This window comes from Tyto alba, unplaced genomic scaffold (assembly GCF_018691265.1).
Source record: "Tyto alba isolate M040663 unplaced genomic scaffold, T.alba_DEE_v4.0 Super-Scaffold_28, whole genome shotgun sequence".
Classification (NCBI taxonomy): Eukaryota; Metazoa; Chordata; class Aves; order Strigiformes; family Tytonidae; genus Tyto; species Tyto alba.
The window spans coordinates 1,613,332-1,636,987 of record NW_024881302.1 but is presented as its reverse complement, the minus strand read 5'-3'; the positions used below and the strand labels follow the sequence as shown (position 1 = coordinate 1,636,987).

The 23,656-nt window shown below is 61.8% G+C and overlaps 4 protein-coding genes across 6 annotated transcripts; 1 reads left to right on the top strand and 3 right to left on the bottom strand.

Moving 5' to 3' along the window:
• Positions 1-391: 391 nt before the first annotated feature.
• LOC116961354 (hexosaminidase D-like) lies at positions 392-8,033 on the bottom strand. 3 transcript variants are annotated; one of them, XM_042798923.1, is made up of 16 exons: positions 7,727-8,033; positions 7,085-7,133; positions 4,348-4,571; positions 4,051-4,147; positions 3,650-3,887; positions 3,447-3,556; positions 3,051-3,138; positions 2,786-2,950; positions 2,500-2,683; positions 2,256-2,327; positions 1,929-2,133; positions 1,729-1,811; positions 1,416-1,494; positions 1,093-1,194; positions 876-965; positions 392-745 (listed from the first exon to the last, which is right to left on the bottom strand). In XM_042798923.1, the coding sequence occupies exons 4-16, from the start codon at positions 4,143-4,145 to the stop codon at positions 562-564; spliced, it is 1,695 nt and encodes a 564-aa protein (XP_042654857.1). In that variant the 5' UTR covers positions 4,146-4,147; positions 4,348-4,571; positions 7,085-7,133; positions 7,727-8,033; the 3' UTR covers positions 392-561. The 3 variants fall into 3 exon arrangements, with proteins under 3 accessions (XP_042654857.1, XP_042654858.1, XP_042654856.1); XM_042798924.1 differs by lacking the exon at positions 7,727-8,033 and adding an exon at positions 7,625-7,661; XM_042798922.1 differs by lacking the exon at positions 7,085-7,133.
• A 445-nt stretch (positions 8,034-8,478) lies between these two features.
• On the top strand, positions 8,479-13,430 carry MLST8 (MTOR associated protein, LST8 homolog). The gene is made up of 8 exons (XM_042798872.1): positions 8,479-8,699; positions 8,854-8,905; positions 8,991-9,153; positions 9,267-9,342; positions 11,324-11,476; positions 11,639-11,763; positions 12,221-12,384; positions 12,901-13,430. The coding sequence occupies exons 1-8, from the start codon at positions 8,571-8,573 to the stop codon at positions 13,017-13,019; spliced, it is 981 nt and encodes a 326-aa protein (XP_042654806.1). The 5' UTR covers positions 8,479-8,570; the 3' UTR covers positions 13,020-13,430.
• A 354-nt stretch (positions 13,431-13,784) lies between these two features.
• On the bottom strand, positions 13,785-18,833 carry BRICD5 (BRICHOS domain containing 5). Its single transcript, XM_032992064.2, has 6 exons — positions 18,543-18,833; positions 17,170-17,301; positions 16,354-16,506; positions 15,986-16,093; positions 14,392-14,545; positions 13,785-13,930 (listed from the first exon to the last, which is right to left on the bottom strand). Exons 1-6 carry the CDS (start codon positions 18,579-18,581, stop codon positions 13,836-13,838), a joined length of 681 nt encoding a protein of 226 aa, XP_032847955.2. The 5' UTR covers positions 18,582-18,833; the 3' UTR covers positions 13,785-13,835.
• A 1,345-nt stretch (positions 18,834-20,178) lies between these two features.
• Positions 20,179-23,564, bottom strand: LOC116961358 (phosphoglycolate phosphatase). The gene is made up of 2 exons (XM_032992076.2): positions 22,885-23,564; positions 20,179-22,543 (listed from the first exon to the last, which is right to left on the bottom strand). The coding sequence occupies exons 1-2, from the start codon at positions 23,510-23,512 to the stop codon at positions 22,218-22,220; spliced, it is 954 nt and encodes a 317-aa protein (XP_032847967.2). The 5' UTR covers positions 23,513-23,564; the 3' UTR covers positions 20,179-22,217.
• Between the last annotated feature and the right edge of the window lie 92 nt (positions 23,565-23,656).

The window sequence follows — 23,656 nt, the reverse complement described above, 5'->3', positions numbered from 1 at the left end:
GGGAGAGATGAAAGCAGCGTTTGGAGGATGGGGCGGGAAGCAAGCACTGCCCTCGCCCCCCTCCCAGCGACCACCCGCTGCTGAAAGCAGACACGGCGGGGTCGGGGAGCGGGGGGAGCCTGGCAGGACCCCCACACAGCCCCCCGTGCACTGCCCCAGCCCGGGTGCCACCCCTCGCCCAGTGGCACCCAGCACTGTGCCAAGCTGGATGCTGGTCCTGTGGGGAGGGCACGGCCACCCTCGAGGCCATCACGAGGCACACGGGTGTCCTCTCCCTGCCCTCCATCTGCCAAAGCCCAGGAGCTGGCGCAGGACAGACCCTGGCCCCAGCTCCCCCTCGCCTGCACGGGGAGGGGGGCAGAGCCGCGGCCCCCTCCAGCACCCAGCAGCATCTACGAAAATACTTTATTGGGGAAGTGGGATGTGCAGGAGCTCTGTACAGTACAAACCGACAGCAGCGACGCAGTCACCAGCACACAGATGCGCGACAGTGGCACCCGAAGCCCAGCCCGGGGGGGCAGCGGGAGCTGCGGGGGGGGGGGGGGGGGGGAGTCCCAGCCCCTACATCACCTTCGGCCTGGCGTTGAGGCGGATGATGGCCCGGTAGTCCCGCACCAGGTCCCGTAGCTGGTCCAAGTAGGGGTTGACGTTCTCCTCCATCCACTCCTCCACCGTGTCGGGGAAGTAGACCCTCTCCAGGTGGGCACGCAGGTCGTGGACGAAGCCCTCCCAGTCCTCGTGGAGCCTGGCAGGGGGGGAGAGCAGGGGGGGGTCCAGCTCCCTCCTGCGAGGGACTCCAGAGCCGAGCTCAGGACTCTTCCCAGCCCCGTGCGGGCACCCGGGCGGGGGGCTCCCACCCCCCCAGCACCACGTACTTCAGCACCTTGCTGCCGAAGCTCTCCAGGTTGCGGGGGTTGCCAAACTGACGCTTGCGGTGGTAGGGGCTGAACCAGCCCTTGATGGTGCTGGGGAGGCATGAGGGGAGTGGGGGGTACGGGGGCCACGTGGGGACGGGGAGCTGCGCACCACGCAGATCCCCTCCCACGCAAAAACTCTCATGTTCTGGCCCAGTGGCCTCCCGCTGCCCGTTACCTCTCCTCCTCCAGCGCCTTAAGGATGCTCTCCTTCAGGTGGCCGTTAACCTGCTCAACCATGTGGTAGATCTCCGTGCCGGGGAACACTCCCCTGCCCTCGCTGGGGAAAGGCAGGAGGAGGTGAGAGCCCAACACATGGGGTGCACTGGCCACGCCGGGGCTCCAGGCTGGGTGAACCCCAACACCCTGCGTGGCCGGGGGACGCCCGCCCTTGCCCCAGGGAGGGTCTGGGACTGGGGCATTCGGGTGACCAACACCCCCCCGCACCCCTCCTGTCCACCCCTTCTGATGCAACCTCGGCGGCCAGGCCGTGCCACGCACCACGTGCTCTGCTCCAGCTCCATGCTCTGGAAGCCCAGCGCGTCCAGGACCTTCCTCTTCGTCTCTTCCGTGAAACCCCCTGGGGAGGGCGAGGAGAGGGGCAGAAGGGCCCGGCACCACCCCACCCCATCACTCACCGCTGGCTTCCCCAAAACCGGGGGAGCTGAAGGTCTCCTTCCCCCACCTCCCATCCCCTCCCGCTATCCTGCCTGCAGGACGGGGTCTCACAGCTACGTGGGGTGGGGAGAGGTGGGATGAGCCCGGCCGCGACGGCTGGTCCGGTGCCGGTGCCGGCGGCGGGGCGGTGGCTCACCGTTCACCAGGGTCTGCAGGCAGACGGCCAGGGACGGGATGCCGACGGGCAGCAGCTCGCAGAGCACCGAGTAGTGATCGTACCTGCGGAGCGGGGCCAGCCGCGCCGTCGCCTCCCGCGCTGCCGCCGGCGGGGCTGCCCGGCCGCCGGGGAGGGGGGTGGTGGTGGTGGTGGGAGGGGGGGGTCCCGTTGCCCCTCACCTCTGCCAGCCGGTGAGGACGATGCCCTGGAAGCGCAGCGGGGCCAGCTGCGGCAGGGCCTGCATCACCTTCAGCCAGCTCAGGTGGTTTTTCAGGTGGTAGCTGAGGGGGGGCCAGCTCTGCGCCGGTCCCGTGGTGCCCTTGAAGGCGCTGGCGAACCACACTGCCTCGAAGCCGCTCTCCGCGTACTTGGTGAGGAATGGCCCTGCAGCGGGACAGGCACGAGCCACCAGTGCCACTGTCCCCAGGGGTCTGGGAGGGGGGGGATTGGGGAAGGATGTCCCGTCCCCCCGCCGCCAGCCCCGGGAGCCCGGCATGCTGCCTTACCGATCTGCTCAGCCTCAAAGTCGGGCGCGTAGAACCACACCACGGGCGAGACATGCTTTGCTATCCCCGACTCTGTGGGGGGAGCAGGGATGGGGAGGTGGGCACCGGTGCCAGCGGCAGGAGACCCGTGTCCCCACGGGGCCAGGCGCAGGCTGGGCACCATGTCTGCTGGGGTGGCCACGCAGATGGGTGCTGCCGAGACCCCCCGGCTTGGGTGCCGGCGCTGCCGTCCCCATCCCCTCACCCCGCAGGGCTCCCACGCTGATCTTCCTCAGCATGTCGTCCCACATCAGCGCCCGCAGCCCCCAGTACTGCGTGGCGATGAAGCCCAGCACCTCCTTGATGTGCTTCAGGTACATGGTCCCCACATCGCCCTTGTTGCGGCTCATCCAGTTCTTGGAGTCCATCCCCTCCCCGAGATGGAAGACCTGGGTTTTTTGGGGGGGGGGGAAAGGGGATTCTCAGCACCCCTGGGAGCACGCCTGGCACCCGGGGCGAGGGCTGGGGTCCCTGCACGGCCCGTTGCCCACCTCATCTGCACCGATGTGGATCCAGGTGGAACGCTTGTGCTTCTCGATCACCTGTGACAAGATGCTCTTGAGCAGGGCCAGGGTGTCGGGGACGTGGGGGTTGAAGCTGTTGGGGAAACGCTCGACCTCCCGCAGGTGCTGGTACTTCTCGTGCTTGAGGATGAACTGCGCAGGAGGAGCTGTCAGGGACGGTGGTGGTGGGGGGTGTCTCCAGGGGGAACCCCCGCCGTGATGCGGGGTGAAGAGGGGGACCGGGACCCTTTACCTCCACGTGCCCGAAGGTCTGCACCAGGGGAACCACCTCCAGCTTGTGGAGCTCGGCCAGCTGCTGGATCCGCTCGATGTCCTCCTCGCTGGGAGGGCAGGGACAGGCTCACCAGGGGATGCCGGGGCAGAGGGCAGAGCATGAGGGCACTCCCTCCTCCTCCTCCTCCTCCAGCACCCTGCCCATGTGGCCCCTGCCACCCCACACCTGTGTGGACTTTACTATAGGGACACAAATATTGACCCGGCAGGGCAGGAAGCTGGTCTGCCAGCGGCACAGCCCGGCATTCCAACCACGGTTATCGCGGGCACGGGTCCAGGCAGGGCACACCCAGCCCCGGGCACACCGGGATCTGCTGGGGCCGCACCAGCCAGCTCAGCACCAGCCCCGGCTCACCTGTAAGCGTACGGGGACTTGAGGATTTCCAGCTCCCCCTTGAAGGGGAACATGTCCTCGTACTCGATGAGGATGCCGTTGGCTCCCAGCTGGGACAGGAGGGGGAACACCTGCGGGGTGGGCAGGGTGGGCTCAGCTGGTGGGGACGGACAGACGGAAACGTCGAGCCTTGGCACCTCCCGCCGGTCCCTGGGCATCCTCACCTGCTCCAGGTAGGAGACCCTGGGTGCGGCTCCTTTGAGGTCCAGGTGGACCAGCCTCATCTCGGTGGCACTGACATCCCTGGGGACCTGCTGCCCAGGCTCTTGCCTGGGGGCCGTTATCTTTGCCGCAGGGAGCTCCAGAGCCTGGCTCTGGGGACCGGTGTCCTGGCCAGTGTCACCTGCGTCCCCCCAGAACTCGCTGTCCTTGCTGACGTGCTTGTGCAGCTCCAGGGTAAAGCTGCAGGGAGCGGAGCGGGGCTGGGGGTGCCGTGGGGCATGGGGGCACCAGCTGCCCCCCAGCACCAAGCCCTCGCATGGGCATGACCCAGGGTCTCCCCGCAGACCCCTCCCGGGACCCTGAGCCCGCTGGGCCCCGCGCCGGGGGTCCGGCTGCCTCTTACCTGTCGCGGAAGAGGAACTTGATGCCAGCCAAGGCCACGAGCAGCAGCACGACGAGGCGCAGCAGGTTCAGCCTGTGGCTCCGCTGGAAGGCCATCCCTGCGGGGCACACACAGCGGGCTGGCTGGGCGGCAGCACCCCCAGGGACCCCGGGCACCGCTGACCCCACGCACCGTGCCCTGCTCCCCTGACCAGGGCGGCACGAGACGCAGAGAAAGGGGATGTGGGGGGAGACCCCCTCCCACCACCCTGGTCCCCATCGGGGACACGCACAGAGGTCCCCCACGTCCCCCTCCTACCTCGTGTGCCCCAGCACAGGGGCCAGTGGCCGGATCTGCCTTTGCCTCTGCCTGTGAGGGCACAGCCTCCTCGGGCTCTGGCGGTGGCTGCGGGGCAGGTCCCCGCCGGGGGATCCCCTCGAGCCGCTGTGTCACCTCCAAGACCAGGGCTGTGTCACAGGGTGACTGGGCGGGGTGGCATCACGGGGCGGGCACGGTGCAGCCAGGGCTGGCAGGCAACACCACTGCAGAGGGAGGGGAGGCGATTGGGGACCACCGGGGCACACGCTGGCACGGGGTTTGCTCCGGGGATGGGCACCAGCACGGCCACAAGCACCCCTGGGGCCAGGGCAGCAGCCTGGGCCCCCCAGGACCTGCAGGGATGCCTGGGGAGGTGAGTCCCACGGAGGGGAAGGGGCACGAGCTGCTTCACTCACTGAAAAACAACCTCAGAGCAGGGCAGGAGCCCGCTAGGGATCTGAGCCTGGCAAGAGGAGCTGCCGCGGTGCCCACAGAGGGGGAGAGGGGTGAGGGTGGGCTTGCCCACCCCTGGGGGCTGCGAGGTGCTGCACTGCGCACGGGGTGGGGGGGCTGCTCTGGTTAAACCAGTGTTGGATCCCTCAAGCTCGTGTCCAGGAATTGTCACGACTGGGATTAACAAAATGGAAGTTTTTTTTTTTTTTCCCTAAACCATTGAGAACTCCTGAGATAGTGACCTACCGATTTTGATGAAAGCCAGCCCTACCCAAAGGCAGGCTCTGGAGGGCAGGAGGCGGCAGATGCCCCTTCCCTGGCTCCCCCCACTGCCACAACTTGAGGGACTGCACAGAGATTTGTACCTGCTGGCGCTTCCTCCCCTCTCCGGGGGGCGCAACAAGCCCCAACACCCAGACCTGCCATAGCGTCCCATGGAGTCAGCACTGCAGCTGCAGGGGCAGACGCTCAGCCAGGCCAGACCCCATTGAGCGCAGCACTGGGGACACTGGGGTGACGGGGGGAACTGCTGTGACTGGGGGAACTGCTCCCCTGAGCCCTGGCATGCCTCCTTGGGAAAGCACTGGGGGGGGACAACACCAAGTGTACCCCACTTACCCCTCTCCTGCAGCCCCTCCTGGCCTGCAGCACTGCTCCCAGGTGACAAGGGACCCACAGTGACACCCACTCCCACCCCAGGAGCCCAGAGCCACCCTGCTGTGGGCAACACATCTCCCACGGCTCCCGCAGCACAGCAGACGGGAGGCAGCACGAATCCTCCTGGAAGCTGCACACGAGAAGCGCTAGCATCATTTCTGCCCTTTTTTCCTTCCTTTTTTTGCCAACTCTGGCGTGTGCGGCGAGGCAGGGACGGGGCAGAGCATCAACACCCCCAGCCCGGCAGCCGCTGCGGGCACCAGGGCAGCTGCCACCGGCCCTTTCGGTGAGCTGTCGCCCAAACACGCCGAAATTCAGGGTTAAATTCAGCGTTGCCGGATTTGGGAACTGAAAAGCAGATTTTGGCGGCTGCAGGTGCACAAGCGGCTCAGCTGATCGCGAGGGTTTTTGTTTGTGTTGCCAGAGCAGTGGCACCAGGGGAGAGCCGCGCTGAGCCGCCCCGTGCCTCCGGCTCTGAATTAGCTCTTTTTCCCGACGCAGCCCTAATCCCTCCTGACACGCTGCTCCCGCACGCTGCCACGAGGCACGGGGCAGCCGGGACCCCTGGCACGTCCTGCAGAGCCAGGGCGGGATGTGCTGTCCCCAGAGCACGAGGCCACGTCGCGGGGCAGGGCAGCACCGTGCGGGACCTGGAGCATCCTTGCTGCATCCCCATCGCCCGGCACCCACGGGTCACCCCGTGCTGGCGCACAGGAGGCAAGGCAGGAACCTGTTTTTGGGGCAGGTCATGCCCGGGCTGTCCCCTGCGCTCACACCCCTGCACCGACAAGATGCCTCGTGCTCAGCGCTGCACCTCCTGTGTTGTGGGGGGACAAATGCAGCACCCCATTCCCTGACCTACCCGTCCCCGCTGCGTTTCCATCCTGCCCGGCGCTGGATGCTCCCAGCAGCTCCAGTACAGCCCAGCAGGGATGTGCCAGGCTGGGGACAGCTGCCAGGCCAGGGGTCACCTCTGCTGGGTGCACAGGAAGAGAGGGGGGCTCACAGCCCCCCCCCGGGCATGGGGCAGGCGGGCACGGGGAGCCCAGCACCCAGGAAGGCCATAAATATGCAAAGTGCTAATCACGCTGTCATGGGAACACAGCGCCTGATCGGAAGAGGGATAAATATTTAGACAGACGCTGTCAGCTCGCCAAGATTTGGCGTTTTTAATATATGTTATCTTGTTTAAATAGAGAACAGGCTTCCAGGGTTTGAGCCTCCCTGGTGCAGCCCAGGCAGGAGGGGTGCATGCCGGTAGCGGGGTGCAGCGCCAAGGGGTGATGGGGGGCAGCCCCGACTCTGTGCCCCTGTGCCGGAGAGAGACTCCCATCGCAGGGAGGGCTCAGCTGACTGATGCCGCCCCTCTGACCCAGCATCTCGCCTCTAGCGCCCGCTGCATTTATTAACGTGCCATCTTCCCCCGCCAACCCTTTGGGGCCGGCGCTGGCACGCTCCCCAGGAGGCTCAGGAGAGCCCGTGGCTCCTTGCAGCCGGCCAGGAGGCTCGACGCTCCTGGCAGCCGTGGGGCGAGGAGGGGGCCAGACCCGGTCCCCCCTCCCTGCCTCCACGCACCCCACGTGGGTTTTGCCCCAGCTCCCCGAACCCAGCCCAGCTCCCCACTTACCTTCCCGAGCCCAGAGGAGAGGAAAACGGCAGCAAACCAAAACCTGAGCCTGGAGAGAGCGGGGCCGTGGGGAGGACAGACCCCCCCCCTGGGGTGGTGGCGAGGGTTTCGGGTGCCACCGGGTTGCCCCCCACCCCGCTCCGGCGTTCCCCAGCCGTTGCCGTGCCAAACCCTCGCTCGCGTCGGGGCGGCCGTGGGAAGAGCGGCGGCCGGGCACGCTCACGCGCTTCTGGAGCCTTCCTCGTCCCTCGCACCCTGCCCACGGCTCCCCCACGCTGCCCCTCGCCAGGGGCCACGGTGCGAGGCTGCAGACACCCACCCCCCTCCCCCCGCAGGGTTACAGCCCCCATGTCCCCCCGGTCCCCCCCCCCCCCAGGATACTGGGGCACACACGGGGCACTGGGGGGGATGATGACACCTTTCTGCACCCCACCCATCCCTCTGCGCAGCCGGGGCACCACCTGCACCCCACGAGCTTGGGGCACCCCACGTCCCCTTACACCCCCGGTAACCCTCGGGCATCCCCGCGCCCCGTGGCACCTTCCAGGCTCCGGTTCCCGCTGCGGCTCCGGGCATCCCTGCATCCCCCGCCCCGGGCATCCCCCGATCCCCGCTGCGGCCCCGAGTATCCCCGGCCCTTACCGGCAGGTGCGGGGCCGCCGGGAGCGGGAACGGCAGCGGGGACGGGCGGCAGCCCCCGCCGCTCTTAAAGGGACCGGGCGGCGCCGGTGCCGCGGGGCCGGGGCGGAACGAGGAGGGATGCTCCCGCCGCGCACAGCGAAGGCTGGGGGGGGGGGGGGGGAAGGGGGGGCGGCACCGGCGGGGACCGGGCCCCACGCCCCCGGTGCGACACGCGGGGAAACACGGCGCGGAGCCGCCGCACGCCCGGCCCCGGGGCTGGACCGGCCCCGAGGGTGGGCGCCGGGACCGCGCCCGCACTGCGGCGCCGCGGGGTGTGGCCGGGGCGTGGCCGGGGCGTGGCCAGGGTGTGGCCGGGACCCCGCCCCGCGGCGCTGCGCCCCCTGGCGGAGCCGGTGGGAACGGCCGCGTGTGTGTGTGTGTGTGTGTATGTGTCCGTGTCCCCCCCACCCCCGCCGCGTCCCCCGTGGTTTCGCCTCACACCGCCACGGACAATCACACGGACACACCACTACCGCCACCAACCCCCCCCCCCCGCGCCGCACACGTAGTATCGCCCGCCGCCCCGCTCACGCGCGTGCGCCCTCCGGCGGGCCGCGCTCCCTCCCCAACCGCCGCTCCGAGGGGCCGCGCGCATGCGCAGAGAGCGGCCCTGCCCGCGCCGCGCATGTGCACGGCGAGCCGCGCCCGCCGGTACCGGGGGAGAGCCGGGGGGTGCGTGTGTGTGTGTGGGGGGGGAACGGGCGGGTTTTGAGCTTCCCCCGCACTCAGCACAAGCAGGCGTGAGCGAGGGTGGGGTGGGGTGGGGTGGGGTGGGGGGGCCTGACCGGTCCCCGGTGGCGGGAGCATGAACGCCGCGCAGGGCACGGTGGGCAGCGACCCCGTTATCCTGGCCACGGCCGGCTACGACCACACGGTTCGGTTCTGGCAGGCGCACAGCGGCATCTGCACTCGCACCGTCCAGCACCAGGACTCCGTATCCTTCACCGGGGGCGTGGGGGGGGTGGGTTGGGGTGGGGGGTGGGTTGGGGTGGGGGGGCCCTCCTCCGCGCCACCCCCCCCCCCCCCCGACGCCGGCAGCACCGGTGGGACCCCGGCTGTTTCTTACCGACCTTAACGGGTGCCTGCAGCAGGTGAACGCTCTGGAGATCACGCCGGACCGCAGCATGATCGCCGCTGCAGGTGAGCCTGCCTGGCTTCCCGTGGCACCGGGGGGGGGGGCACCGGGGGCCGTTGGTCACCCCCTGCCCCGTCGTACTCCCTGCAGGCTACCAGCACATCCGCATGTACGACCTCAACTCCAACAACCCCAACCCCGTCATTAACTACGACGGCGTCAGCAAGAACATCACCTCGGTGGGCTTCCACGAGGACGGGCGGTGGATGTACACGGGTGGGGAGGACTGCATGGCCAGGATCTGGGACCTGAGGTGGGCAGAGGCAGCGGATCCCCCCCCTTGCCCCCTCCCCGGGCAGCTCCCCCGAGGCGGTGGAGCTGATCGCACGCTCTTACACGCGCTTCTCCGTCGCTGTTTTCTTGCAGGTCTCGTAACCTCCAGTGCCAGCGGATTTTCCAGGTGAACGCTCCCATTAACTGTGTCTGCCTGCACCCCAACCAGGTGGGCGCCGGCTCCTCCGCCACTTCCCAGCTCACGCTTCCCCCCCGCCTCCTCCAGATGAACCCTGCGGGAGTTCTGTACTGACAGACGCAGCAAAAAATCTGGAGGGTGGCCTTGCCGGTGGCGCAAGCTCTTGGTGGCATTGCTGGACGAGCAGCAGCCGCCGTCCCACGCCCAGGCTGCTGGTGCTGGGAGCTCTGGGTCGCTGGGGGAGCAGACCCCCCGGGAGGCGGCACGACAGACGCGTGGGCCCTCCGTTTGCCCCGGGAAAAGCCAACCCCGTGTCGTGCCGTGGAGCAAACCCCCCCCCTCCACCCCCGAGCAGGCACCGCAGGCTCCCGTCGTGCCCGCAGCATCGTCCCTGCCGCAGCCGCTGAGCTCGTTTGCCAGCCGGCAAGTTTGTGCTAATTACCTGGTGGCTGTTGCAAAGAGACAGAATAGAGGCTGCGCTGGGCCTCTCGTCCCATAGCAGGGAACAATCCTTTGGCCCCGTGAACATAACTAAGGGGAGTGGGACTGGTGGCACGGGGCGGGCTGGGAAGCCTGAGAGTGGCACCGCTGCCGGGAAAAAGCATCTTGGGGCTTGTGGCCCCTGTTACCTTCAGGACTTTGGTCAGATTTGCTCGAGATTCACCAGTCATTTCAGAAGCTGTTGATAAACAGGGGGGTGGCTGGGAATCGGGAAGCTCAAAGGGAGTGAGGTGCGTTAGAAGGGACGGCGGTGAAAATCCATACGTATTGCAGCGTTAATAACCCATCTGGCCCGCTGTGTGCTCACCACGCTGCAGGGCTGGTTTGCAGACGTGGCAGCACAAACCTTTTTAAAAAGCTGAGCAATAGAAATGTTTCTTTGCATTTCATGTTGCGAAGGTTTTGCAAGTCTGGAATTTCGGACCAGATTTGAGATCAGCTGTTTGGATTAGACTTTACTGCTCTACTCCTGTAGTGCTGGTGCTGTGAGAATGTTAAAACAAGTATTATTGTTGCACACAGATCTTGCATGTGAAATAATCACTAACCAAGGTGATGCTGAGTTGCAGGAGAAGTGTGAGCAGAACGCAGTTAATTAGTCCAAAGGTGGCAGTATTTATTCAGATTGCTTCATCGCTCTGCATTTCACTGCTACAGTGATGCTGATCTATTATCCGAGAGATTTCTCAGGGCCTGGGTAAAGCTGCGACGGCTTTAGCAGTTGCACTTACACCTGCTAAGAGGGGACTAAGGATTGAGGCATCCAGAAGATGCTTCTGCACTGTGCAGTCAGCTAAATATATCGAGCAATGATTGTCTTCCTCAGAAACAAGCCTTTGCTCACAGGTACAGGATTAGCTGCGCCTGATGACCTGATCTCCTCTAGGGATTCTGCTAAAATTATGGACAGCGCAAGACTGTCGATAAAAGCCCTGGCTTTAGTGGAGAGCTGCCAGCATTGTCTTCTGGTCTGAGCACGGGATCGGAGCCAGGACTCCTGCCCTTCAGCTGGCTCTTGTCCTTCCCCTGAGAAGGGGAGAGAGAGAGAAAAACCCATTTAGGCTTGTGTTTTTCAGGTACCTGTACATTCCTGAGTGCTTTAGTTGTTCACTGGCCAACTTGCATCTTAATGCCCTCATCTCAGACGTGCTGAAAATCATTTGGCTGCTGCCGGTGTTGTTTGGAGCTGTAGCTGTGCAACGGTTCTGGAAATCAGGCAGCCGCTGTCTGCTCTGGGGTTTATAAAATTAGCAAACACTTCTGTAAAGGTAAACAGCCTTTTTGCAGAGTGTAACGTGAGATCAGTACTCCGCTTGTTCTCAGCGCGCAGCGGCAGTCAGGAGGCTGTGGAACAGCCCTGTGCTGGGGAATAAAAAGGCAGAACAGGACCCCGATGCTTAAAACCAGAGCAGGGCTCCCCATGGTGCTGCACGGGCAGGGTCTGGGCATCGGCTTGAGGCTGCTGCGGGTGGGGTTCTCCGCAGGGACGAGGCTGTTGTTTTCCTTGCAGGCAGAGCTGATTGTGGGTGATCAGAGCGGTGCCATTCACATCTGGGACCTGAAGACCGACCACAACGAGCAGCTGATTCCAGAGCCCGAAGTTTCGGTGAATTCGGTTCACATCGACCCCGATGCCAGTTACATGGCGGCTGTTAACAGCTCGGTGAGCTCTGACGGCCTCAAACGTGGGACGGGATTTACGGTGCTCCGGCAGCTGCCGGGCCGCGCGCGCCGGCTTGGCCTCCGGCTTTGGATGCGGGAAATCCGGGCTGCTTTTGGGGGGGTGACCACCAGCCCGCCCACAGCTCCCCCCCTCTCGCCGCAGGGAAATTGCTACGTGTGGAACCTGACGGGCGGCATCGGGGAGGAGGTGACCCAGCTGATCCCCAAGACCAAGATCCCCGCGCACAACCGCTACGCCCTTCAGTGCAAGTTCAGCCCCGACTCCACGTGAGTGCGTGCCAGCCCCTCGCTTCCCTGCAGTGGGAAGCGGACGGTCCTTTCCGGGCAGGCAGAGGCCGGCCGTGCCTCCAGCTGTTGGCTGATGTTGGCTCCGCGTGGCCCTGCAGGTCCCCCGGGGAGGAACGGGATGGGACACGCTGGGACCGGGCCGCTGGCAGTGGCACCCCAGCCTCCTGCTCCCCGATCTCGGCAAACTTCACAGCCACGAGCTGTTCTCCCTGGGATCGAACGGCTGATCTCCGGGAGCAAAGTGGCGAACTTGGTGTATTTCTTCACCGAGTCTGTCTTGAATCTCACAAAGCAGACGATATATATGTGTAAAGAAATCCAATCACAATGAACGCAGGTCTCCAGTTATTTACTGTTCCCGGCCCACATTCACGAGAGGCCTTTGGGCGCACAGCGTGACTAACAAGGTTGCCCTCGCCCTGTCTCTTCCTTGCAGGCTCTTGGCTACATGTTCTGCAGATCAGACGTGTAAAATCTGGAGGACTTCAAACTTCTCTCTGATGACAGAGCTGAGCATTAAGAGCAATAACCCAGGGGAAACGTCTCGGGGCTGGATGTGGGACTGCGCGTTCTCCGGGGACTCGCAGTACATTGTCACAGGTGAGGCAACTGCTGCACTCCTGCCCTCGGCCGGGTTTGGACCACGCCAGAGCCCTGCACTGGCACAGGACACACCAGTTCCTCGAGCTGGGATGTTGGCAAACCCTCGTGCACCAGCGTACGCGAGGAGAGAGCACCCAGCCTCACACCCACAACGCGTCGTCTTAACTCCCTTTTGCACATTGCCTGTGCTTAGGGAAGCATCTGTGCTCTTTGTGTCTGCAGTTTATTTCATCTGATAGTAACGCTGCTTGCAGTATGCAGCATGATGGTCCCTTCAAAACATACGTGTGGTAATTTCCACGGTAACTTTTCTCTGAAATAATTGAAACCCCCCCTACTACAGAAAGGCACTAAGCTTCCCGCTCTGCACAGCTCTGCAGCTTGCCGAAAGCCCTAATAACTGTTGAATGAAGCAAGAGAAAAGCCTTTCCTTTTCTAAAGGCATTACCCTTTACGCTTTTTTTTTTTTTTTAATTATGTATATCCCACTTCTCTTTTCACTTTCTGTTCCAGCCTCCTCTGACAACCTGGCCAGACTTTGGTGTGTGGAGACAGGCGAGATCAAGAGGGAATACAGCGGCCACCAGAAAGCAGTTGTCTGCCTTGCTTTCAACGACAGCGTGCTGGGCTAATGGTCCCACGTGGGAAGGAGAGCACCTTGCTCGTGTTGCCTTGTCTTACAGCGGCAAGCACCCTCCCTGGAGCCCGGGCCATGGACTTGTGACCGTCCCCTCCTCTGACAGAGAGGGCTCAGGTCTCTGGGAGCTGCCCCTGCCTGAGGTCAGACCAGGCTTCAGCTCCGAGCAGATCATTACCCAAATGTGTGTGGCCTCTATGGGTGCCACTTGGACAAAAGGGAATGGGAGGGGGCGGCAGGGTCCCCCTGAGGGACCTGGGTACAGGCCAGGTGGAGGAATCCCCGTGGCATCGGCTGCCGACAGCTTTGTGATGTTCTTGTATCTCACAGTGGACAAAAAAAAAAAATAAAAAATAAATCAGCCTTTCTAAATGCTGGCAGAGGCTGAGCAAAGAGAGGAAAGGCAGCTGTTTCCTTGTTTTGCAATCCCTTTATTCAAAGTGTATTTCACAGACTTGCTTGGAGAGCTGCACTCTCACAAAGCCAACCACCCCCAACAAATCTAATAACCTTGTGTTGAACAGGGCACGTAGCCATAAAACACTACTACTCCACGAGACTCCTCTAGGTCTGGATCTCCTACTACCTACGTACAAGATGCAGCCCTAGAGCACAGCTGCAAATAAAGTGTCTGTACTGACAGTGCTGAGCAGGGTCTTGTTATTTTTCTAAATGCTCCTGAACTGCAGCATGAAATCAGCAGGAAGCTTTCGGGGGGATAGTGGAGCTGTTACCTTGTTGAAATCGGAGGCTTTCCAGGAATCCAGTTCAAGTATGTAGAGCAGCAAGAGGGCAGCTGTGGCTGCAGGACTTACTCGGGGAGGTAATAGAAGCAGATAGACACGCAAACGTTGCTTGGAAAACAGATGTCAATGCAAAGGTAGATCAGCCGCTGCTTGCCGGGACCTGCCAAATGAGCGAGGACAGAAGCAGGGTGAGCGGAATGCATTTGCAGTCCTGCAGATAAGAGCCCCTGGGGAGCCAAAACAAGTGGAAAGCCCCAGGGAATGACCGTTCTCATTAAAGCTGGAGTGAAACAGAACAGGATGAGAGCTCGGCAGGCTGCTTTTGGTGACGATGCCAGCAGCGGCGCAGGGGACAGCTCTGTGTCGTACAAGGGGGCTGTGCTGCCCGGGGAAGGGGGTGCGGAGCCTTTCCCAGCCAGCACCCTCGATCGCTGCAGGTTGTGGGTACGAGCCAGCGCGCCGCGATCGCTGAACAATGGTTTGATTTTGAACTAGAGGTCACCTGTCCCTGTCCTGGCCCTTGGCAGCCCGTCCCGAGACACGCACCAGCTTCTGCGCAGCAGAGCCTGCTCCTCTTCGACGTACTAGAAACAATCCTGCAAAGGGACACGTACAACTTACCCTCCCTTCTCTTGACCCAGAAGATGGATGTCTGCTCACACAGGGTCTGGACGGCCTCTCCCAGGCTTTTGGGGTCCACCCGTTCCCCCACCAGAATGCCCATGAACTCCCGGTAGTACTTGGTCTGGTTATTCTGACGTAGCAGCTCGTCAGCCTGAAAGAAACGTCGCGTTAATTCCTCCCAAGCCACTTGGCCCTTCCTGGCGCTGCCCTCCAGCCCCGCAGACCTGCTCTGGCTCTCAGGGCACCCCAGGGGCACTCTCCACCCCGGCACCAAGGGCAGGTTTCTCTCAACGCTGGCCCCATCTCACCGGGGTGCTCTCCCTGGCTGGAGCAGCCGCCCTGGAGGAGCCTGGCTGCCGGGGGTGAGGCCGGAGCGGGGGCAGCCCGCAGCCCCCGGCCAGCCCTGCAGCTTGGGCAGCCGGGGACGCGGTTCCTCCCCAGCCACTCGCTGGGCTGCCTCGTCCTCCGGCCTGGAGCCAAACCACCCCCTTGCGCCGGGTGTCACAACGGCCACAGCCCGCGGAGCATCGGGTCTGACCCGCGCCTGCCCGCCCAGCGCCGCTGCCACCCCCGGGGTCGTATCGCAGCCACAGTGACACCCCCCCCACCCCCGGCAGCCCCGTCCCCCTCTCCACACAGAGCCCCCAGCACTGGGTGTGATGCAAATCAGCGTCCCCAGCCCCGTTATGGCCGGGACTGGACAAGGCTGAGCTGCAGCTGCTCAACACCAGGTCCCCTTCGATGGCCACGTGGGCTGCTGGCAGTCCCAGCACCACCAGTTCTTCCATTAAGGAGGCTCAGAGCCTGGCAAACACTCCCTTCTCCTTGCGTCCCCTTTGGTAGCCTGCTCTCATGGGTGCTGTGTTCCTACACCCCTCTGGGTTAAACCCTGCCCCTCACTGCCCAGCTGGGTGGGAGCGGCAGGCAAGGGCCAAGGAGCCCCCGGGAGCCTCCGAGGAAACGGAGAGCAGATGGCAGGGGCACAAAAAACCGGGGCTTTCTGTCTTCTTGAAACAGAATCTGCCCCCCACCCACGCATCCATTAACATTTTGTACAGAGGGTCCGTATACATGATTTACTTCAACTTTCTTCCCTGTGAATTGCTAACAAACCCCCTTTGTTTTTTGTTCCCCGGATTTTTGAGCAGGTAACAGAATCCAGTGGGAGCAGGTCCTGCGAGAGCCCTGCTATTCACCTCTGTGGGACATATCCCCCTTCCCCGACCTGCCACTCCGCTGTTTCTCACAGAAGATAGGATATCGATAAAACCGGGGCTTGCTGCTGGGCGCTCGCAGGCTGAGCCCAGCCCTGCAAGGCAGAGCTCTGCTCCCACACCAGACACCAGCCCCGCTCCCCCCAGCAGCGAACGGCACAGGATGGGGGGCTGCCGCTGCCACCCCCGCCTGGGAGGGGTGTCTGAGCCCTCATTTAGCCATGCTGGGTGTGGGGGGGCTGCTGTTAAAAAGTCACCCCTGCAAACACAACTCTGTGCAGGGAAGGGCTTCCAGCGAGCCAGGGCTCCGTGCAAAGCCCAACCCCTCGCCCCCGTCCGCCCAGCCGCCCCGGGGAACGGCCGCAGCAGCCGCTCACTCCCTGCTCGGACGTGTTGAGGGATGGCTGCAGGGTCTGGAGGTCCCAGGCGTCCATCCTCCTCAGGTAGCACACGCGCTGCTCCGCCGGCTTGTAGCACACGTAGCCCTGCGAGACAGGTTGTGCCCTGTGAGAGCAGGCAGCAGCACGCACCCACCGCTGCCGAAAGAGCCCCAAAAGCACCACTTTATTTCCCCTGCGTTGTCTTTCCTAACTAAAAGTGCAGAGAAAGGCACCAAACAGCAGCTGGTTGGTATTTTTCCTGGTCTACACCCCTGCTCCCACCCCGGCAGATCTTCTGGCAGCAGCCTGGGCTCCTCTGTTTGCTTCCGTGCTAATGAGGCAGGTAATTATCCCAACCCACTTACGTTCCGGCTGTCATACAGCACCACGGCGGTGTGGTTACTCTGCGAGGTTACGTAGTAGGTCACGGTGCTCCTGGACTTGTCCACCAAGGCTGTCTGATTCCTCAGCGGGTCTTGCTGCCCCTGGAACGTTAGCCGGATGAGCTGCGAGCCAGCCTGGGGCAGAGAGAGGGAGGGAGGGAGGGCAGCACCAGCCATCAGTGCCCGCGCGCAGCATCTCCCCACCCGGACCTTTTGCTGGTCCCTGGTGCTCGTCTGAATTATTTAGCAAGATTGAGAAGGCAGCTCAGAGCCCAGGGAGGGGAGCGGATCCGTGAAGCAGACGGCTCTCCGCCACGCAGGGCTGGGGGAGAGGTGCCGGTGCCTCTCACGCCGGAGGCACCCACCCTGCCCAGCAGCGGGGTGCTGGAGGAGAGGGCCAGGGGACCCACCAGCCTCTGCTACAGCAGCACACGGCGGGAGGCTGGGATCCGCCTCCCCAGCCAGCACGGCTCGCTGGCAGCAAACATCCCCCCCTGCCTCAGAGGCTGCAGCCACATGCTGGAACACGCGGGCTTAGCGAAACACCAGCTCGCGGCTGTATTTCCAATCGACGCGCTGAAGTGCCTCTAATTTAAGCAACGGTTCCTGGCGGGTGCGTTGCAGGGGTAAGAGCCGCTGCTCAGGCTCGCTGCCTGCACCTTCCTGCCCTCCTGCCTGCGTCGGGAACCGGCCAAACCCAGCCCTGCTCTCAGCCCGCTCATCCCTCCCGGCAAGGGCTTCCGAACAAAACCGGGCGCAGGCGGGAGGAGGCTCCCTGCCTGGATCGGGATCCCTTACCTGGGCAGAGCTGGGGGAGAAGCTGAGAACCCCCAGCACGCTGATGCCAACAACTGCAAAAAACAAGGCAATGGACAAGACGATCCAGAAGGTCCTGGATGGAGCTGTGAGGTGTCCTGCAGCCCTCCTGTCCTGGGAGCCAGGGCAAAAGAAGGAAAGGGCAGGAGTTAAAGTCAACCCCTTCTGCTGGTTACTGTTCCTCGCCGTAAAACGCGCTTCCCGCTCATGACACAAATCGTCGTGCAAACCGCTGGGGTTTGAGGGCAGAGCTGCCAAACCACTGCAGCACCTCTGGAATAACGTCGCTTCTATCCCACAGTGCTGAAGTTTCAGATCCGACATCCCGGTAACCAGCACTCCCACAGCCCAGCACCTTCCTCCTGCGGCCAGGGAAGCACGGAAACGCTGCAAACCCGCCGAGGAAGGGCTGGAGCAGGAAGCTTTCCACAAATGGGCTGCTGCTGCGCTTTAGGAGCAAATTAAATCATTTGGGTTTATGGCAGAAATCCCCAGGACAACCATCAGCATGTGAAAGAGACCCTGTGTGGAGTGATCCTGCTTCCTTGCCTCTCCGTACATTTGGTTGTATTTTATTTTCCTGATAAGCTGCTCTTCATGCAGACCAAGCTGTTACTCGAAGCAAAAGAGCTTGGCAGTCATGTGGCATTTCTAGTGGTTCTATTCAAATTTACTTTAATTCTTATACTGAAACAATTAAATTTAACTTAATGGCGCGTAGAATTATTTTTACAAAACAGAAAGAGTGTGCTTTCAATAATCCCAACCGTACAGCCCACACTTAAAAAAATAATCTGTTTCTCAATCATCTGAAGCACATTGAGAAATTCAATAAATGCCCATGGTTAGATTTGCTGCGGCTGCACAAGGAACGGGCTCCTCAAGCCTCTGGGTCAGTTACTGATTTTTTTTCCATAATACGTAACTTCTAGATATATTCCACCAGAACAGCAGCGAGTCTTAACAAAGTTAAAACTGCGCAAAGCTGAAATATCATCAATTCAAATGCAATAGAGCCCAAAGCCCTCCAGGAGCGGGCAGGTTTTCAATAGCTAATGAAATTCCCTCGGGTGGGAAAGGCGCAAATAAAGAAATCCAGCGAGTCCTGTCCCTCGGCAGGTCGCGGTTCCCCCGTGCACACACCCCCCCGAGCGGCTCTGCAGCGCGAGCCGGGGGTCTTCGGCACCTCTAACCCGTGTAAGTCCGGGCACTTACGAGAAGATCCAGCTGCCTCACGACGAGCTGAGCCGTGGGGATGAACAAAACCCTACCAGGATCCGCGGGAGCGGCAGGTGCTCAGCCCCTTCAGCAGAGGAATCGAGCGGGCACAGCGCGGGGGCACCGGGGATACTCACTGCAGGGACGGCGTCGCTGGTGCTGTTCCCCCCCTCCATCCTCCGCGTCAGACGAGGACCTGGCCCCTGCAGCTCTGCCTCCCGGCAGCACACGGACTGGGCATCATCCCCGGCTCCAGGCGCGCCCGGGGAAACCTAAGCGTGCATCCGCCAAACGCAAAGACGCGTCCCAAGGGCTTCCCAGCCAGGAGCTCCCCAGCTCCGACCCGCGGGGAGGGCGAAACCTTAGAGCTGCCACCTGGCCTCGGGGGGGGGGACGGGGACGGGGGGGGGACGGGACAAAACCCAGGGCTGCCGAGCGATGCCGTCAGTGCATCGACCCGCTCTTCCTGCTCACCTTGCGAGCCGGCTGGAGGGGGCAGGTGGGTGACAATCGGGGGCTTTGTGTCAGCCCTCCCTGCTGGCAGGGCCCGCAGCAGCACCGGGTAAGTCTCATTAAGAGGCACAATGAATAGAGAGAAGTGGCAGCCTGCCCCTGTCATCGGTTATTTCTCCGTTTCAGCATGGACTTCGTGCCACCGTGGGCTGAAGCCAAGCAGGCTGCTGCCCCGCAAGCCTTGGCTGCGTGGACGGGCCCGCGTTCCGCCTACGGACCTCGCTCCCTGCAGACCCCGGGGAAAAGGATCCCTGCTACAGAGTCACATCCACAACCCGAGCTGTGCTCGTGCTGACACCCGGGTCCCGGGGTGAGGGACACCCCGCGGGGAACAGGCTTCCTGGGTTGCCAGATCATGGTTTTCCTGAGAGCTTTGTGTTTTTGAGATCTGCCAGCCAGATGTCACCAACCGAAGGGAGGCAAGGAAAAGCTCAGCAGAATTCCTTCCCACGGTGTCTACGGAGGGAAAACGCAGCTTTTCGACACGTTCCTATGGAGCACGGCCCAGGGCTGACCCAACTCAGCCAGGAGGGCAGCTCATCCCAGTTTCTCGTCATCGAGGCACCAGCAATCCCTCTCCCCTTCTGGAAGTCCAAACCGAGCTGTTTCAGTAGGAGCTCACCAGCCCATTGTAGGGGCTGTGCACTCAAACGTTGCGGCCAACGAGTCAACCAGCCACCACGGTCACTCCTCCAGAACAGCAAACCGGAGAGTGCCAGACACAGCGCCCCGTGCCGCGGCTCCGATGAAAGGAGGAACGGTGGTGGGACCGTCGAGCCACCGCTTCTGCTTCCACAAACAGACGGGAGAGACGAGAGGCAGCGCTTCCCGCAGCACAGCCTGCTGCTGCTTAGCGCAGGAAATTCAAAAACCAAGCTGCAACAGGCAGGCAGGCAGGGTGTTCTCCCCATAGGGATTTTAACAGCCGCACAGCAGACACCTTCTTACTTTAAGAAACACACGCTCTGCCTCAGCTTAGGCAGAGGAACGAAGCAAAACCCTCTACAAATCCTTGTTTGTGAGAGGATTATTTGTTCTGCTCTGCACTGTCCTCTCAAAGAGAAGCAAATCCCAGCCCACACTAAGAGCTCCAGGCACCTGAAGCAAAGATACTCCAGGGTTTGGATTTCCTTCCCCCATACCACGTGTGAGGAGCAAAGCTGATAAACACAAACCCCAGCCCTAACTCCCAGAATTTCCATGTGCTACAGCTGCGGTGAAGCTTGCGGAGAAGACTACAAAATAAGAGAACGCCAGGGGGAAGCAGGATTGTGAGTTTAATGTGAATTCAAGTAGAGGCTTAAAAACCGTTTGGAAGTTGATACAGAGTTTTGAAGCACGACCGACACCTTCACCAGCACATTTCAGCACACGTGAATCGAGGTAATGGTTCCCTTGGACAGTGGATAGCACTCGGCAGGGACAGCGCACGGCCTGAACGAGGCCAGACGCCTCTCCTGGCGTTTACTTGCCATATTCTGAAATTATAAGCACCAGATAGAGGAACCAAATCAAAGCACACGTCGTTAAGCCAGACCCTACCCGCAGTAAATCCGCAATATCCACTCCACGTTACCCAGATAAAGTTCTACGTCCAAGTATTTCTCTGCGAGTTTCCACAGCCCCAGCCTTCTAGCTGGAGGCAGGAACAGGGAAGGGATGCTCCATGCTTCCTCCCACGGCTCCGAGTTACAAACGAACACCCTTTCACAACAGCTAATACTGTGTAACACCCAAAGAGAGCAGGAACTGCACCGTTATTGCTGTACAAACAAGATGCGAGTCTACTGGTTTCGAGTGTCCGAGCAGAAGGAAATGGCATCGACACGCTGCTAGAGCTGAGCTGAACACCGGGAGATGAAGGCAGGCCAGTGTTTAAAATTAATTGCCAATAGTGGATTCTACGCAATAAAAGCATGTTATTTGCATATATATTTTTTCACTGAATTCTGTAACGCAAAAGCTTTCAACTGTGGCCCTTAATTCAGCCAGCACAAAAATCGACCCTGTAGCCTGAGCTGTGCATCACCCAAACCCACCCAAAGATCAAAATGAAGTCATCGCCTGAGCAAGCAAGCACTCCTCTTCGGACACGCAGCCGGTGCCCGGCCCCCATGCCAGGCACACGTGGAAGATCTTAACATTTACCTCAAATATTGAAAGGAAGCACATGCCATCGTCACACGCAGCCAGTACTCCCACGGGATTATTCTGGTGTACTACAGCTGTACTACAGCCGTACTACAGCCATGCCCCATGGGCCGAGCATTAGTGCAGACTCTGCAGCTGAAGCCAAGGCAAGCGGCTGTTTTGATGCTGAGGGAAGTACAAGAACTAACTCGGTACCAATCGGCCCCGGTGTTTCTGGGAAGCAGCAGTAGTGAAGGACAGTCCTATGTGGTTAGAGAGTTTCTGCATTACCGAATGCAAAAGCTTGGGATTGAATCTACTGGGATCAGTGAAGTACATTCCTCTCATCCTCCCTTCTGGGAAACACGATATATTATCATATACTATACTTAAATTTATATTTTAAATATATTCCGATATATATTTAGGATTAGGGTAGTTCTTGTTATGTACATGTACTTTATACATACACCCAAAGCTTGGACAAGTACAATATACAGAAGACACCATCTGTATTTTGTGAGTGGAATCATCCTAATCCGTATCACAAGTGCGATTTGCAACGGTCAAATAAAGGAGACAGATTTGTTTCTGTGACCTGACATTGCGCTTGCAGCGGGCTGTACTACTAAACAGGACCTCAGCTGGGAAAAAAAAAAAAAAAAAAGGCAAAAAAAAAAAAAAAGGCCAAATGCTAATTCTGCCAGCCACTGCAAGTGTCTCCAAACACAGCTGCTAAGTTACTACACACTCCGAGAGTCATTTCCCTGAATAAACCAGACTGAGCCACAGCCTGCCCAGGTGGGGACACGCTGCAAGACGTTGGGCTCTTTTCCTCAGATCAACCAGCTCTACTTCCCTCGACTCAGTCCAGAGGACAATGCGACATCATGTACCACAAACATTTGGATAGATGTGTCGCTTCGAATTTAAAAAAAAAAAAAAAAAAAAAGGCCCCAAGACTTGGGTGACACTGTAATGCCCTCTTAGTTTCAAAGTGCATTTATAGACTGAGGTGTAAACAAAATCGTATCAAGAGGGCAGGAAGGTTAAGAAGCGAAGGGCTGCTAACTCCGGGTGGTATCCTAGTGAGTACGTTACTGTCACAAGGTGATTAAGAGGGGCCCTCCTCAGGGTGCCGCTGCGCAGGCTGCAAGCATTTTGCTCTACTAATCCCCCAGCGCCGGGAGGAGGTCGGCTATGCTCTCGACGTAGTAATCGGGAACCAGGCTCTGCCTGGCAGGACAGTCGCTCTCCTGGTGACCCTGCACTTCATCCAGCGTGGTGACGCCGGTGAGTGTCAGCAGCGTGGTGAGGCCGCAGGTGTTGCCCATGAGGATGTCCGTGTCCAGCCGATCCCCCACCATGATGGTACGAGCGGGATCGATGTCGAACTCGCTCGCCACGCAATCGAACATGTACCGGTTGGGCTTTCCCACGATGAACGCCTCGCGCTGGGCTGCCGTCTCCACTGCTTTTACCAGGCAGCCGGTCCCTGGGGAGGGGAGAAAACACGGATTAGAGACTGTGGAAGACTATCAGCATTCAGGCGAGCTGGCAGAAACCCACACAGCGCTGCAGGCACGCAACGCCTCGGCTTTATGGGCAGAGGAACAGGCTAGTCCCAAGGGAAGCGTGGTGTAAAACCTGCCGGGAGGCTGGAACGTGGTCCCGCATCGAGATCAAAACGGAACTGCTATTCCCCGAGTAAAGGACCCACAAGGATTCTCCCCAAAAGATCGGGGGGGGTGCAGAGGGGAGGCCCAGGCTGCCTCACTGAGACACAGGGATGAGCCCAGCCGCCCCCTGCCACCTCCACCCCAGACCCCCGCGCACCGGGGATGGCAGCGCCGCCCTCGAGCGGGAGCCGGTGGTCCCGGTTGGTACCGACGAGGAGGCAGTCGGGGCCGCCCCGCAGGAGGTAGCGCAGGGCCTGGCAGAGCTTGGCGTAGCTGAAGTGTTCGTCGAAGCCGACGAGGACGGCGCGTACGGAGGGGTCGAGCGGCGCCTGGGCCCAGTCGGCGGGCGCGGGGCCGGGCAGGGCGGCGGGGCCGGGCCCCAGCGGCGGGACACCGGCGGCCTCCAGCTCGGCGGCCAGCGCGGGGCTGCCCAGCACGTAGGCGGCGGCGCCGGGCGGCAGGGCCTGGCGGAGGTAGCGGGCGGCACAGTAGGCCGAGCCGAAGACGTGGCGGGGCTCGGCGGGCGGGAAGCCGAGGCGCCTCAGCTTCTCGGTGTAGGCCGCGCGCGTCCGGCTGCTGTTGTTGGTCACGTAGCAGAGGCGCTTCCCCGCCGCCGCCAGCCGGCCCAGCGCCGCCGCCGCGCCGCTCACCGCCGCCTCGCCCCGCCACAGCACGCCGTCGCAGTCGAACAGCAGCGTGTCGGCGGCGCCCAGCACGGCGCGGGCCGCCTCCGCCTCCAGCCGCCGGCAACGCCGCGGCCCGCCCGCGCCCGCCATGGCCGCCATGGCCTCCCCTCAGCGGCGCCGCGCGGCCCGGCGCTCCCCATTGGCCGCGCCGTGCCCGCCCCGCGCTCCCCATTGGACGGTGGCCTCCTCCGCGGAAAGGGGGGGGGCGGCGGTGGCCCCGCCCACCCCGCCGGGCTCTCCCGC

Coding starts and splice junctions, on each gene's coding strand:
- MLST8 (XM_042798872.1), top strand. CDS start 8,571: ATGAACGCCGCGCAGGGCACGGTGGGCAGCGACCCCGTTATCCTGGCC. Junction 8,906..8,990: donor CAGCATGATCGCCGCTGCAG/GTGAGCCTGCCT, acceptor TACTCCCTGCAG/GCTACCAGCACATCCGCATG. Junction 11,477..11,638: donor TGGCGGCTGTTAACAGCTCG/GTGAGCTCTGAC, acceptor CTCTCGCCGCAG/GGAAATTGCTACGTGTGGAA.
- BRICD5 (XM_032992064.2), bottom strand. CDS start 18,581: ATGGAGGGGGGGAACAGCACCAGCGACGCCGTCCCTGCA. Junction 17,302..18,542: donor CCAGCGACGCCGTCCCTGCA/GTGAGTATCCCC, acceptor CCTGGCTCCCAG/GACAGGAGGGCTGCAGGACA. Junction 13,931..14,391: donor CTGGGTCAAGAGAAGGGAGG/GTAAGTTGTACG, acceptor CTCATTTGGCAG/GTCCCGGCAAGCAGCGGCTG.
- LOC116961354 (XM_042798923.1), bottom strand. CDS start 4,145: ATGGCCTTCCAGCGGAGCCACAGGCTGAACCTGCTGCGCCTCGTCGTG. Junction 2,684..2,785: donor TCCACATCGGTGCAGATGAG/GTGGGCAACGGG, acceptor CAAAAAACCCAG/GTCTTCCATCTCGGGGAGGG. Junction 746..875: donor TTCGGCAGCAAGGTGCTGAA/GTACGTGGTGCT, acceptor CCCCCCTGCCAG/GCTCCACGAGGACTGGGAGG.
- LOC116961358 (XM_032992076.2), bottom strand. CDS start 23,512: ATGGCGGCCATGGCGGGCGCGGGCGGGCCGCGGCGTTGCCGGCGGCTG. Junction 22,544..22,884: donor GGGCGGCGCTGCCATCCCCG/GTGCGCGGGGGT, acceptor TCCCCTCCCCAG/GGACCGGCTGCCTGGTAAAA.